The sequence below is a fragment of the Coregonus clupeaformis genome, unplaced genomic scaffold (assembly GCF_020615455.1).
Source record: "Coregonus clupeaformis isolate EN_2021a unplaced genomic scaffold, ASM2061545v1 scaf0377, whole genome shotgun sequence".
Classification (NCBI taxonomy): domain Eukaryota; kingdom Metazoa; phylum Chordata; class Actinopteri; order Salmoniformes; family Salmonidae; genus Coregonus; species Coregonus clupeaformis.
In genome coordinates this window covers 73,189-86,588 of record NW_025533832.1, presented here as the reverse complement: position 1 = coordinate 86,588, position 13,400 = coordinate 73,189, and the positions used below count along the sequence as shown (strand labels likewise).

General features: G+C 41.9%; 1 protein-coding gene across 2 annotated transcripts in view; it reads left to right on the top strand.

Annotated features, from left to right (window-relative positions):
* LOC121561931 (ras/Rap GTPase-activating protein SynGAP-like) overlaps positions 1-13,400 on the top strand; it is a 131,330-nt gene that overhangs the window by 68,109 nt on the left and 49,821 nt on the right. Inside the window, exons 4-6 of one of the 2 annotated variants that reach the window (XM_045215154.1) lie at positions 8,057-8,179; positions 8,244-8,505; positions 9,650-9,771. In XM_045215154.1, coding sequence (XP_045071089.1) covers positions 8,057-8,179; positions 8,244-8,505; positions 9,650-9,771 — 507 coding nt within the window. Of the gene's footprint in view, positions 1-8,056; positions 8,180-8,243; positions 8,506-9,649; positions 9,772-13,400 lie in introns of those variants that run through there. The other variant, XM_041874355.2, reaches the window with a different exon arrangement.

Here is a 13,400-nt window from a genome sequence, read left to right as displayed (position 1 = left end):
GTTCGCTGGCTTTGTTATGTGTCTGTAACTCAAATGCAAGGTACTTGGAAAATGTTGCCATGGAAACTAAATAAAGAGCCCGGGTTTGGATTAAAAGGGACTGAGTGAGAAATGTAATGAAATGGACCTATTGAGTCCCTTTTATGGATGGCTTTTTAATGCATAATCATAAATAAATATTTAATGTGGTCGATTATGGCTAAACACCATTAAGGAGTTCATATAGGAAACATAATACTGGTGCTACTACAAAACATCACACCATTCACGTCTCTCATTTGTCTCCACTTAAGGTAGAAGTTGCTCTAACCACAGATCTAGGATCAGATTACTAATCTCTTCATCATAACCTGGACCATGTAGGGATGAAAAAAGATCTTACCCTGTATCAGTGTTTAGAAACAACTTCAACCCACTCATCTTGTCTCCACACTCTGAGCATGAAGTGCATGAAGTGTTATAGTAACACATGGAAATGACAAAACAAGTGAGGATATGTGGTTACATTTGACATGTTTGTGAATAAAGGTACGAGGTAAAGCTTATGAGTGTCTTATACTGGCACTGCACCCCACTAAAGGATGGGTCAGTGCCTAACCTTAACCCTTACCTTAACCATTTAAAATGTCAACTTCAGTTGGGTAGGGACGTCCCAAGGATCCCGGATAGCACATACCCTAAAGGATGTACGTTTGATCACACTTGACTACATTTTACATGTGTCTGACTCACCCATCATAATACATACACTACTAGTCAAAAGTTTGGACACACCTACTCAATCAAGGGTTTTTCTTTATTAGTATTATTATTATTATTATTATTATTATTATTATTATTATTATTATTATTTTTTTGTTTGGGGGTAGATCAGCTTAATATTGCAGATAGATTGTAACTTCCAGCAATGTAATTGTCTGCATCACTTCCAATCCCCCATGTTTTTTATATACAGTGGGGGAAAAAAGTATTTAGTCAGCCACCAATTGTGCAAGTTCTCCCACTTAAAAAGATGAGAGAGGCCTGTAATTTTCATCATAGGTACACGTCAACTATGACAGACAAAATGAGCATTTTTTTTCTCCAGAAAATCACATTGTAGGATTTTTTATGAATTTATTTGCAAATTATGGTGGAAAATAAGTATTTGGTCAATAACAAAAATTTCTCAATACTTTGTTATATACCCTTTGTTGGCAATGACACAGGTCAAACGTTTTCTGTAAGTCTTCACAAGGTTTTCACACACTGTTGCTGGTATTTTGGCCCATTCCTCCATGCAGATCGCCTCTAGAGCAGTGATGTTTTGGGGCTATCGCTAGGCAACAAAGACTTTCAACTCCCTCCAAAGATTTTCTATGGGGTTGAGATCTGGAGACTGGCTAGGCCACTCCAGGACCTTGAAATGCTTCTTACGAAGCCACTCCTTCGTTGCCCGAGCGGTGTGTTTGGGATCATTGTCATGCTGAAAGACCCAGCCACGTTTCATCTTCAATGCCCTTGCTGATGGAAGGAGGTTTTCACTCAAAATCTCACGATACATGGCCCCATTCATTCTTTCCTTTACACGGATCAGTCGTCCTGGTCCCTTTGCAGAAAAACAGCCCCAAAGCATGATGTTTCCACCCCCATGCTTCACAGTAGGTATGGTGTTCTTTGGATGCAACTCAGCATTCTTTGTCCTCCAAACACGACGAGTTGAGTTTTTACCAAAAAAGTTATATTTTGGTTTCATCTGACCATATGACATTCTCCCAATCCTCTTCTGGATCATCCAAATGCACTCTAGCAAACTTCAGACGGGCCTGGACATGTACTGACTTAAGCAGGGGGACACGTCTGGCACTGCAGGATTTGAGTCCCTGGCGGCGTAGTGTGTTACTGATGGTAGGCTTTGTTACTTTGGTACCAGCTCTCTGCAGGTCATTCACTAGGTCCCCCCGTGTGGTTCTGGGATTTTTGCTCACCGTTCTTGTGATCATTTTGACCCCACGGGTTGAGATCTTGCGTGGAGCCCCAGATCGAGGGAGATTATCAGTGGTCTTGTATGTCTTCCATTTCCTAATAATTGCTCCCACAGTTGATTTCTTCAAACCAAGCTGCTTACCTATTGCAGATTCAGTCTTCCCAGCCTGGTGCAGGTCTACAATTCTGTTTCTGGTGTCCTTTGACAGCTCTTTGGTCTTGGCCATAGTGGAGTTTGGAGTGTGACTGTTTGAGGTTGTGGACAGGTGTCTTTTATACTGATAACAAGTTCAAACAGGTGCCATTAATACAGGTAACGAGTGGAGGACAGAGGAGCCTCTTAAAGAGGAAGTTAAAGGTCTGTGAGAGCCAGAAATCTTGCTTGTTTGCAGGTGACCAAATACTTATTTTCCACCATAATTTGCAAATAAATTCATAAAAAATCCTACAATGTGATTTTCTGGATTTTTTCTCTCTCAATTTGTCTGTCATAGCTGATGTGTACCTATGATGAAAATTACAGGCCTCTCTCATCTTTTTAAGTGGGAGAACTTGCACAATAGGTGGCTGACTAAATACTTTTCCCCCCCACTGTATATACTCCCCTTTATTACTTTTCAACCCCGCCATCCTTTCCCTATTTTCTTTATTTTTAGTATTTTTTACATTGTATAATAATAGTGAAGACATCAAAACTATGAAATAACACATATGGAATCATGTAGTAACCAAAAAGTGTTAAACAAATTAAAATATATTTTCAAATAGCCACCCTTTGCCTTGATGACAGCTTTGCACACTCTTGGCATTCTCTCAACCAGCTTCATGAGGTAGTCACCTGGAATACATTTCAATTAACAGGTGTGCCTTCTTAAAAGTTAATTTGTGGAATTTCTTTCCTTCTTAATGCGTTTGAGCCAATCAGTTGTGTTGTGACAAGGTAGGGGGGGTATACAGAAGATAGCCCTATTTGGTAAAAGACCAAGTCCATATTATGGCAAGAACAGCTCAAATAACCAAAGAGAAATGACAGTCCATCATTACTTTAAGACATGAAGGTCAGTCAATACGGACAATTTCAAGAACTTTGAAAGTTTCTTCAAGTGCAGTCGCAAAAACCATCAAGCACTATGATGAAACTGGCTCTCATGAGGACCGCCACAGGAATGGAAGACCCAGAGTTACCTTTGCTGCAGAGAATAAGTTCATTAGAGTTACCAGCCTCAGAAATTGCGGTATGGGTGAATGGATGATCTCTGCATGTGTAGTTCCCACCGTAAAGCATGGAGGAGGAGGTGTTATGGTGTGGGGGTGCTTTGCTGGTGACACTGTCTGTGATTTATTTAGAATTCAAGGCACACTTAACCAGCATGGCTACCACAGCATTCTGCAGCGATATGCCATCCCATCTGGTTTGGGCTTAGTGGGACTATCATTCTGGTTGAGAGAATGCCAAGAGTGTGCAAAGCTGTCATCAAGGCAAAGGGTGGCTATTTGAAGAATCTCAAATATATTTTGATTTGTTGAACACTTCTTTGGTTACTACATGATTCCATATGTGTTATTTCATAGTTTTGATGTCGTCACTATTATTCTATAATGTAGAAAAAGGTAAAAATAAAGATAAACCCTGGAATGAGTAGGTGTGTCCAAACTTTTGACTGGTACTGCATACGATGCTGTTATGATTTCAATAGCATGATTCCCCTCTCCCCTCCTCCTTCGTAACATCTGATTTCAGTTCATACAAAAATGACATATGGCTGCTATGACACGTGGGACTATACTTTCCCAATATCAAGTGACAAGCTAGCCCAGACCCCAGATGATCTTGTGTACCATGAACCATACATAATAGTGTTAGGTCACTTGTCATTTACGTCTGCTTATGGCATTTCTAGAGTAGAAAATTGTAGTATGAGGAAATGTTTGTCGTAATAAAAAGTATGTGGGTGCCTGGTTCAAAAGGAATACTGAAGAAGGAAAAAACAAGTGCAGGTTTTTCCTTTTTCAGTATTGAACAGAAAGTTACCCATAGTATGTCATCTCTGGTCAGTTATACATTGTGGCTCTGTTACACACAAGCATACCATCTAGAATGAAGTTTGCTAACGCATTGGGCAAGTAGTATGCTAAGTAGTATGCTAGTATGGACATTGGAACGTAGCCCTACAGTACATTACTAGTGGAGATTAGTATGCACTACACTGCCTCAGATCCTTTCTTGTAAGTTTGCATATCACTAAGGAATTGGAACAAAGACTGTTGGCATTTGTAAAGCTTTGAAATATTCACTTTTGGAGGTCAAACCACAATGACTCAAAATCTCAACACCGTAATATTGTTTCTTTGTAGATAAAGCAATTAACACGTTATGTTTAAATGGGGCAGAAATCCTTGCTCAGCGATTGAAAAATGTGCCATAATGAGAAAAAAGTGGTGTAATAAATGTAATGTTGATTTTATATTACCAAAATATTGTAGTGAAATGGATCATTAATCCTAGTAATACTATCATGTGTCTGAGGTTTTCTTAGGCACAAAGCTCTTATGAATAACTGCAGCCTATCAGATATATTGAAGTATTTTGTTCATAATCATTACCAAACATGTACATTATACATTTTCTTAATTTACTGAGCCAAATGACACTCAGACTTTGCCAAATTATTGTTGTGTTGTCTAGCAAGCATTATGCTAAGGAGATCTCAAGGGTTTGTTCTGTTAGTAGGGAAGCATCGGAACCTTTATTGTATAAACACTTTGAGTATAAACACTTTGACAATGTCAGGTTTGGCTTCACTCTGTGATTTGAGAGCTTTGAGTGAAGGCCATTGGTGGTGAACAGCAGATACGAAACGACCTTACTGACACTATTTCCTATTTCCGTAAACTCACCGTCACACTGCAAGGCTCTGTGCACTTTCAAATCGAACAAAAGGCTTCATTAGCCAATCATATCAGAACACAAAACCCAAAGATTTCAAGAGGGGTAACCCATGACAACCAGCGGTAACACTTTATTTGGATAGCCCATCTGTAGATGCTCTACAGACTATCAGTAACATTTCAACTAACTATCTACTAACCCTAAACTTAGGCCTAACCCTAGCCCTAACCCTAACCTTAACCCTTACGTAACCCTTATTCTAAACCTAACCCTGTAACCTTAGCATGCAGTTACTTTTCAACAGATAGTTTGTTGATAGTATGACCATCTGTAGAGCATCTACAGATGGAATATCTGGACGATCCAAATTAAGTGTGACCCAACCAGCCTTTACAGTCATACACACACACAAAAAACATTCATAAGAATAATATTTGCTGTCTTTTTGAATAACCTCTATCACATAGTAGACTAAGCATTGAAAATAGTAAAGAAAATGACTTGGTAGATCTCCAAACAAATCAAAGCTTTTTCCCAATGAAATCCTCCATTGAATGCAATAAGGCCAATATTATCAGATAATCTTATGAATCTAAACTGGCAACAAAGGACAAAGTTTTCACTCTCAGGGAGAGAGCAAGACGCCAAGTTGCTGACTGGTTCCAGTTTATCTAAATGTCTAGCTAGCTAAAGCCACAGAGCGGTCACACCTTAGGACTGTGTTTTCATTTAGCTACTCAGACATGGCTACAATCTACTAATTGTAACTAATTAGTTTTGGGAACAATAGTTCCAGGAGGAAATGATACACCTCTTAGTTTATGTCTCTGTTGTATTTTGATTGGGGCTGTGTTTGGAGTACATACATAATTACTATTGTCCTGACATTTTCCTACTATGTGAACTGACCGGGAAAAGGTCACATAGTCAGGAAAAACTCTGGTCCCTAGTAATGATGTTTTGTCTCTGTCATAACTGACACCAGGGTGACTAGAGCCTGTAGTTTTCCTGGTCAGGTTATGTGGTCAGAAAAACTCAGGTCCCTTAGTATGATAACTACCTTAATACAGATGTAGGATCTTAATTTGAGACAGTTTGCTACAGCAGGAAAACAATCCTGGAGCAACAGGTAATATGAATTATTATAACTAAGGGACATTTTTGTAGAGTTTGATACATTTTTCATTAGGGTAAATCAAGTCTGAAATTGTAAAGTTGAAATTACAAACTTTAGAAGCCTTTTTAAAACTGAAATACACTACAAATTTAAATTTCCTGCTGTGCAGGAACATTCTCAGCAACAAAAGAGTGATCAAATTAAGATCCTTTGTGCTTCCCATAATTCCTTTACAAAGGACAATGATGGACTAGCAGTTGGTTCATTGGTCTTTGGATTTTCTGCTGTGTATTATGGACATACACCCTTTTGGATTTCATAACCCTCTGTGATTCGTTGACATGGTTATCATCACAATGAGGATCCTTCCCTAAGGCGCTCGCTCAGCTCAGTACGTGGGCAGAGGAAAGTAGCATGACAGCAGAGTCATGAGAAAAGATTGCCATTTTGAGAAGTAGAGGGAATGTAGAGACTAGATAAAAATAAGGAATGCAGATAAATGAAAGGAGGGTGAAGGAAAAGGATGGAGGAGACAAGATACATTACTAAGTGACGGGAAAGACAGGATCATGTGAAAATGAGAAGAGTGAGGAGAGGAAAGAGAGAGCGATGAGAGGCTGGAGAGAGGAGAGGATAAATGCACTTTTGAATTATGTAAAATAGCTGCGTGGGAGAAAGGAGGAGTGTGTGTATGCCTGAGTATTTGTGTGTCTGTGTGATAGCAGAACCAGGGAGAGCGAGAGAAAGAGGGAAAGAAAGAGAGCGGATGAAAGAGAGAGGGAGAAGAGAGGGAGGGAGAAAGAGAGAGACAGAGAATACGAGAGAGAGAGAGAGAGAGAGAGAGAGAGAGAGAGAGAGAGAGAGAGAGAGAGAGAGAGAGAGAGAGAGAGAGAGAGAGAAATAAGAGACAGGAAGAATATTTATAGCCTCAAATATGACGATGTTATCATTGATCTATCTCAAAAGAGGGTAGCAGAGAAAGGGATAGGGAGGGAAAGAAAGAAAGAAAGAAAGACCGTAATGAACTGGCCTCAGATGCTTTCACGCTTTCATTCCTACTCCCTTCTTTTTATGATGCTGCATACATTAGTTAACCTCTCCTTGCCTTTCACAGATCTTCTCTACTGTCCAGCCACTGGTCTCCTCCCACTGGGCACACACTGGTTGAATCAATGTTGTTTCCACGTCATTTCAACGGAATTACGTTGAACCAACGTGGAATAGACATTGAATTGACATCTGTGTCCAGTGGGTTCTGCCTTCCATCATGGATAGTACAGAGGGTTCTGCCTTCCATCATGGATAGTACAGAGTGTTCTGCCTTCCATCATGGAGAGTACAGAGTGTTAGAGTGGGCTTGTGTGCTCCATCTTCTCTACTGTCCGTCCACTGGTCTCCTCTGCCATCCATCATGGATAGTACAGAGTGTATTCCCTTACTGCCTAATTCACTGCATTAGGGACTCACAGACGGAGATCAATAGGTGCTTTGTTTGTTAATGCTTCCGCCTGCTCCCTTCCTCCTCTCTCCCCTCCCCCACCGATTGTGAACGTTTGCCTCGTTGAACGGCCAGGCAGAGAACCCATCCCTTTCAACTCACTCACTCACCTCATCCCTCCTCTGTCCTCCTTTTTCAACTTACTTCCCATGCAGCTCTCCATCTCCATCCTTAATTTTCCTGGTAGGAGGAGAAGAAGTAGGGGATGAGGGAGATCAGGGTGAATGGGACATTATCATCACATTGCTTCTCTCACCCTTAACCTCGCTCTCTTGCTCTCTCCCTTGCTTTTTTTGTACACACTCTACCTTCACTTCACCTTCTGTTTTTTCACCTTACTTGTCGGTTTCTTACACTTTTCCTCTCTCCCCTGACCGTATGTCTGCACTGTGTGTATCTTCTCTCTTTTGCTCCTGTCTCCCCCCTGACCACATGCCATGTCCATGCCCCCCCCCCTCTCTCTCTCTCTCTCTCTCTCTCTCTCTCTCTCTCTCTCTCTCTCTCTCTCGCTCATCCTCTCTCCCACCTGTCTTTTGGATTCTCTCTCTCTCTCTCTCTTACCTGTCTTCTTCCCTCTCTCTCAGAGAACGCCGCGCTCGCGGAAGAGCATAGCCAACGTGAAGCAGCCAAGCATGGAGATCCCTCCCACTGCCCCCCAACCCTTCCGACAATCCGTGAGTACCCCTCCATCCTCCCGCCCTCGCTCGCTCCCCCATCCCTCTCTCTCTCCCTCCCTTCTCACTCCCCACCGCACACCTGTCGCAGGGCCAGTGGAACCCCTCCCTTCCCCTTCTCCCTCCCCTCGCCCTCTCACCCTCTCTCTCCCCCTCCCTCCCCCATGGCCACTCCTGCCTTCAGCAACGCTACAAGAAAGGGGTCAGTACACCCCCTCTCCCTCGCTCGCTGCCCCTCTCCCCCTGCCTCTCTCTTAGTCTCCCCCACTCCCCCCCTTCTTCTAATTGGCCGGGGGACTGGAGGGTTGCCGCTTCCAGCCCAGTGACGGGACGCCATATTGCACCTCTGCCTCCCATCGAGGTACATGACTCAGATGTATCTGTATGTGGTGAAAAAAAAATATATAATACTTTATGTTATGTCCTTTGCCAAATGCTATGGAGTTTTCTGTTCCCTGTGCCAAATGTGATCCACCACTGTGATTCAGTTCTTCTGACTGAATGAGGCTTAAAAGTGTCAGACAGGCCGGCTAATCAAGCCAGAATGACTTATCTAGTCCAACCAGTCGGTTACCGTGACGGTCAGCAAATGAGTCAAATCTTTAGTCACTTCTTTAAAACAGACTTCAGTGACACAAAGCTCACAAAAAGTGAATGGTTTGTCTCGATTCAGACAAATTCCTCCCAGAATGTAGTGTTCAATGTTGATGTGCAATGTGCAGTTTGATATCTGAGTGGATGTTAGACATGGAGAGAAGCTGAATTGAGGTGATTCAGTATTGTAAGACTGTCAAAAAAGCATTGTGAGGCTGTTATTCAGATACAATAGCAGCATGTCTCTCCTTTCACTCTGAGAGGAATAGGTATAGTAGTCGTATATGGAACCCTATACTGTATGTTGCGGAGAATGACATCATTCATTGGTTTTCATTCTACTATTGAAGCCCTGTTCTCTCTGTCAGCACTTCTTATAAAACACACAGTGTCAACACACAGCATGTTATTTAAAACCTGTGTTATATATTGACTAAATCAGCTAATCAAAATCAGGGGAATTTGGTTGCATGGAAGCACATACAGGACAAACTGCACCGCAATATGAAGCTCCTATTTTTACTGAAGTCCAGTGTATGCTGTTGGATTATGGGTATATTTATGGCACAACACCACCCACTATTGGTTACCAGATGATACTACACTATTCTACTACTGCTGAACTGTGGCTGTATGACTGATATAATATGTAATAAATCTTTCTGTTGCTCTCCCCCTTCATGCATCTGTCATTCACTAAATCACATACGTCCTCCATTTCTTCAAATCCATTTTGGGCCCAAAATGTCCATCTTTCTTTACTCACACCCACCCTATTTTCCCTCTCTATAACTTTGATCTATCTCTTTTCCTGCTACCCTCCCTCTCTCCCTCTCCCCCTCTCTCATCCCTGTTTCACACCTTCTCATTATTCACCTCCTCCTCCCTCTCTCCATTGCTGCCCTGTTCAGAGTTTCCTCAGTAGAAGGTTGAAGGGCTCTATCAAGAGGGCTAAGAGTCAGCCCAAACTGGACCGCACCAGCAGCTTCCGCCACATGATCCTCCCCCGCTTCCGTAGTGCCGACCAGGACAGGTACGAGTCTCTGTGTGTGTCTCTGTGTGTGTCTATGTGTGTGTCTGTGTGTGTTTCTGTGTGTGTCTGTGTGTGTTTCTGTGAGTGTGTGCATGTGTTCCCTGCTCTCTCTGTGTGCGGAGCAGGTCAGGCAGGCACTTAACTTGTCTTTTTAATAATAATAATAATATGCCATTAGCAGACGCTTTTATCCAAAGCGACTTACAGTCATGCGTGCATACATTTTTTTGTGTATGGGTGGTCCCGGGGATCAAACCCACTACCCTGGCGTTACAAGCGCCGTGCTCTACCAGCTGAGCTACAGAGGACCACATTTAAGTAAGTGTGTGTGTGTACACTCCAACCTGTGTGTCCACATGTATGTGGGACTCTTAAAGGTGCTTTCTTGTGTCTATTTTGGATACCTTTCAAGGACAATCTGGTATGTACTGTGCTTTTACTATTCCTCCTAGCTTTAATGAAACCAGTAAGCCTTGACAGTAAGTGTTTGTTTCATAACCGCCCCTTTCGGTGCAGCTGCACTCCCATTTTACATACTAAATTTTTTATGACTGCTTAATACATGGAGAATACCAATGGAAGATTTAATAAAAAGTCCTGACCTCTCCATGGCAACCATCAGACAGCCGTATGGCCACAGAACGGACATACCTTAGATGAACATGTGTGGGTAAAAAAATTTGAATTATACCTATACACTGGCTATATTATTTAATGATGCTAATAGGGGTAGTCTTCTCTGCAGTGATACATACTGCAGGACCCATGCATTCTCCATGACTGTATCATGGAGACATTTCCCATTCTTGTATTTACAGAATCATATCTGGCCCTCTGCCCTCCCTAAATCCTGGCATTGAATGGTTCAGCAGACTTTTAGCCCTCCATAACTGGCTACGAAACTATTGCAGCTCTGTGCGTGTAACATTTATCGTCAATTTTGATACCTTCTGGAAACAAATCTTGTCTTATAAGGAGGATGGGATCCACCCAAATCATTTGGGTTCCTGGATCCTTTCACAGCATTATAAGGCTGCATTGAGACAATGACTTATCAATGACCCAAGTCCAGCTCATTTAATCCCTACCATTGTGTCGCTGAGTTGTCATAATGATTCAGCAAATGTACATTATCCTAGGGGTATTGGAAGACACAATGTAAATAACCTAATTTATGTCCCTCTTACTGCCCGGAATGCCTCTACTGATACTACAACTATTGTATGCAGTAATCATATGCCTATGAACCAGAGTAATACTGTTAGCACTGAGGTGGTGTGCCGTAGTAGGACGTCCACTGTGTGCAGCTCATCCTGCACTAATAAAAATAACCTGAGTATGTCTACCTCTGCTAAGCTTCCCAGTAAAGCAAGAAAAATAATCAAGCATCCCAGAAAAGTGTTAAAAATAGCCCACGTTAACATATGTAGCTTAAGAAACAAGGTTCATGAAATCAATAATTTGCTAGTAACAGATGATATTTTCACAATCCCTGAAACTCACTTAGATAATACCTTTGATGATACAGTGGTAGCAATACAAGGTTATAACATTTACAGAAAATACAGAAATGCCAATGGGGGCGGTGTTGCGGTCTATATTCAGAACCACATTCCTGTAAAGCTTAGAGAGGATATCATGTTAAATACTGTTGAAGTAATATGGCTACAGGTTCACCTGCCTCACCTAAAGCCCATTCTGGTAGGAAGCTGCTATAGACCACCAAGTGCTAACAGTCCGTATCTGGATAACATGTGTGAAATGCTTGATAATATACAGTGGGGAAAAAAAGTATTTAGTCAGCCACCAATTGTGCAAGTTCTCCCACTTAAAAAGATGAGAGAGGCCTGTAATTTTCATCATAGGTACACGTCAACTATGACAGACAAATTGAGAGAAAAAAAATCCAGAAAATCACATTGTAGGATTTTTAATGAATTTATTTGCAAATTATGGTGGAAAATAAGTATTTGGTCACCTGCAAACAAGCAAGATTTCTGGCTCTCACAGACCTGTAACTTCCTCTTTAAGAGGCTTCTCTGTCCTCCACTCGTTACCTGTATTAATGGCACCTGTTTGAACTTGTTATCAGTATAAAATACACCTGTCCACAACCTCAAACAGTCACACTCCAAACTCCACTATGGCCAAGACCAAAGAGCTGTCAAAGGACACCAGAAACAAAATTGTAGACCTGCACCAGGCTGGGGAAGACTGAATCTGCAATAGGTAAGCAGCTTGGTTTGAAGAAATCAACTGTGGGAGCAATTATTAGGAAATGGAAGACATACAAGACCACTGATAATCTCCCTCGATCTGGGGCTCCACGCAAGATCTCACCCCCGTGGGGTCAAAATGATCACAAGAACGGTGAGCAAAAATCCCAGAACCACACGGGGGACCTAGTGAATGACCTGCAGAGAGCTGGGACCAAAGTAACAAAGCCTACCATCAGTAACACACTACGCCGCCAGGGACTCAAATCCTGCAGTGCCAGACGTGCCCCCCTGCTTAAGTCAGTACATGTCCAGGCCCGTCTGAAGTTTGCTAGGAGTGCATTTGGATGATCCAGAAGAGGATTGGGAGAATGTCATATGGTCAGATGAAACCAAAATATAACTTTTTGGTAAAAACTCAACTCGTCGTGTTTGGAGGACAAAGAATGCTGAGTTGCATCCAAAGAACACCATACCTACTGTGAAGCATGGGGGTGGAAACATCATGCTTTGGGGCTGTTTTTTCTGCAAAGGGACCAGACGACTGATCCGTGTAAAGGAAAGAATGAATGGGGCCATGTATCGTGAGATTTTGAGTGAAAACCTCCTTCCATCAGCAAGGGCATTGAAGATGAAACGTGGCTGGGTCTTTCAGCATGACAATGATCCCAAACACACCGCCCGGGCAACGAAGGAGTGGCTTCGTAAGAAGCATTTCAAGGTCCTGGAGTGGCCTAGCCAGTCTCCAGATCTCAACCCCATAGAAAATCTTTGGAGGGAGTTGAAAGTCTGTGTTGCCCAGCGACAGCCCCAAAACATCACTGCTCTAGAGGAGATCTGCATGGAGGAATGGGCCAAAATACCAGCAACAGTGTGTGAAAACCTTGTGAAGACTTACAGAAAACGTTTGACCTGTGTCATTGCCAACAAAGGGTATATAACAAAGTATTGAGAAACTTTTGTTATTAACCAAATACTTATTTTCCACCATAATTTGCAAATAAATTCATAAAAAATCCTACAATGTGATTTTCTGGATTTTTTTCCCTAATTTTGTCTGTCATAGTTGACGTGTACCTATGATGAAAATTACAGGCCTCTCTCATCTTTTTAAGTGGGAGAACTTGCACAATTGGTGGCTGACTAAATACTTTTTTTCCCCACTGTATATAATATCAATAGAGAGGTATACTTTCTGGGTGATTTAAATATTGACTGGCTTTCATCAGGCTGCCCACTCAAGAGAAAGCTTCAAACTGTAACTAGTGCCTGCAACCTGGTTCAGGTTATCAATCAACCTACCAGGGTAGTTATAAACAGTACATGAATGAAATCATCACAATTTAGTAGCCATACCTAGGAAAACCAAAGTTCCAAAGGCTGGGCCTAATATTGTGTATAAGAGATCATACA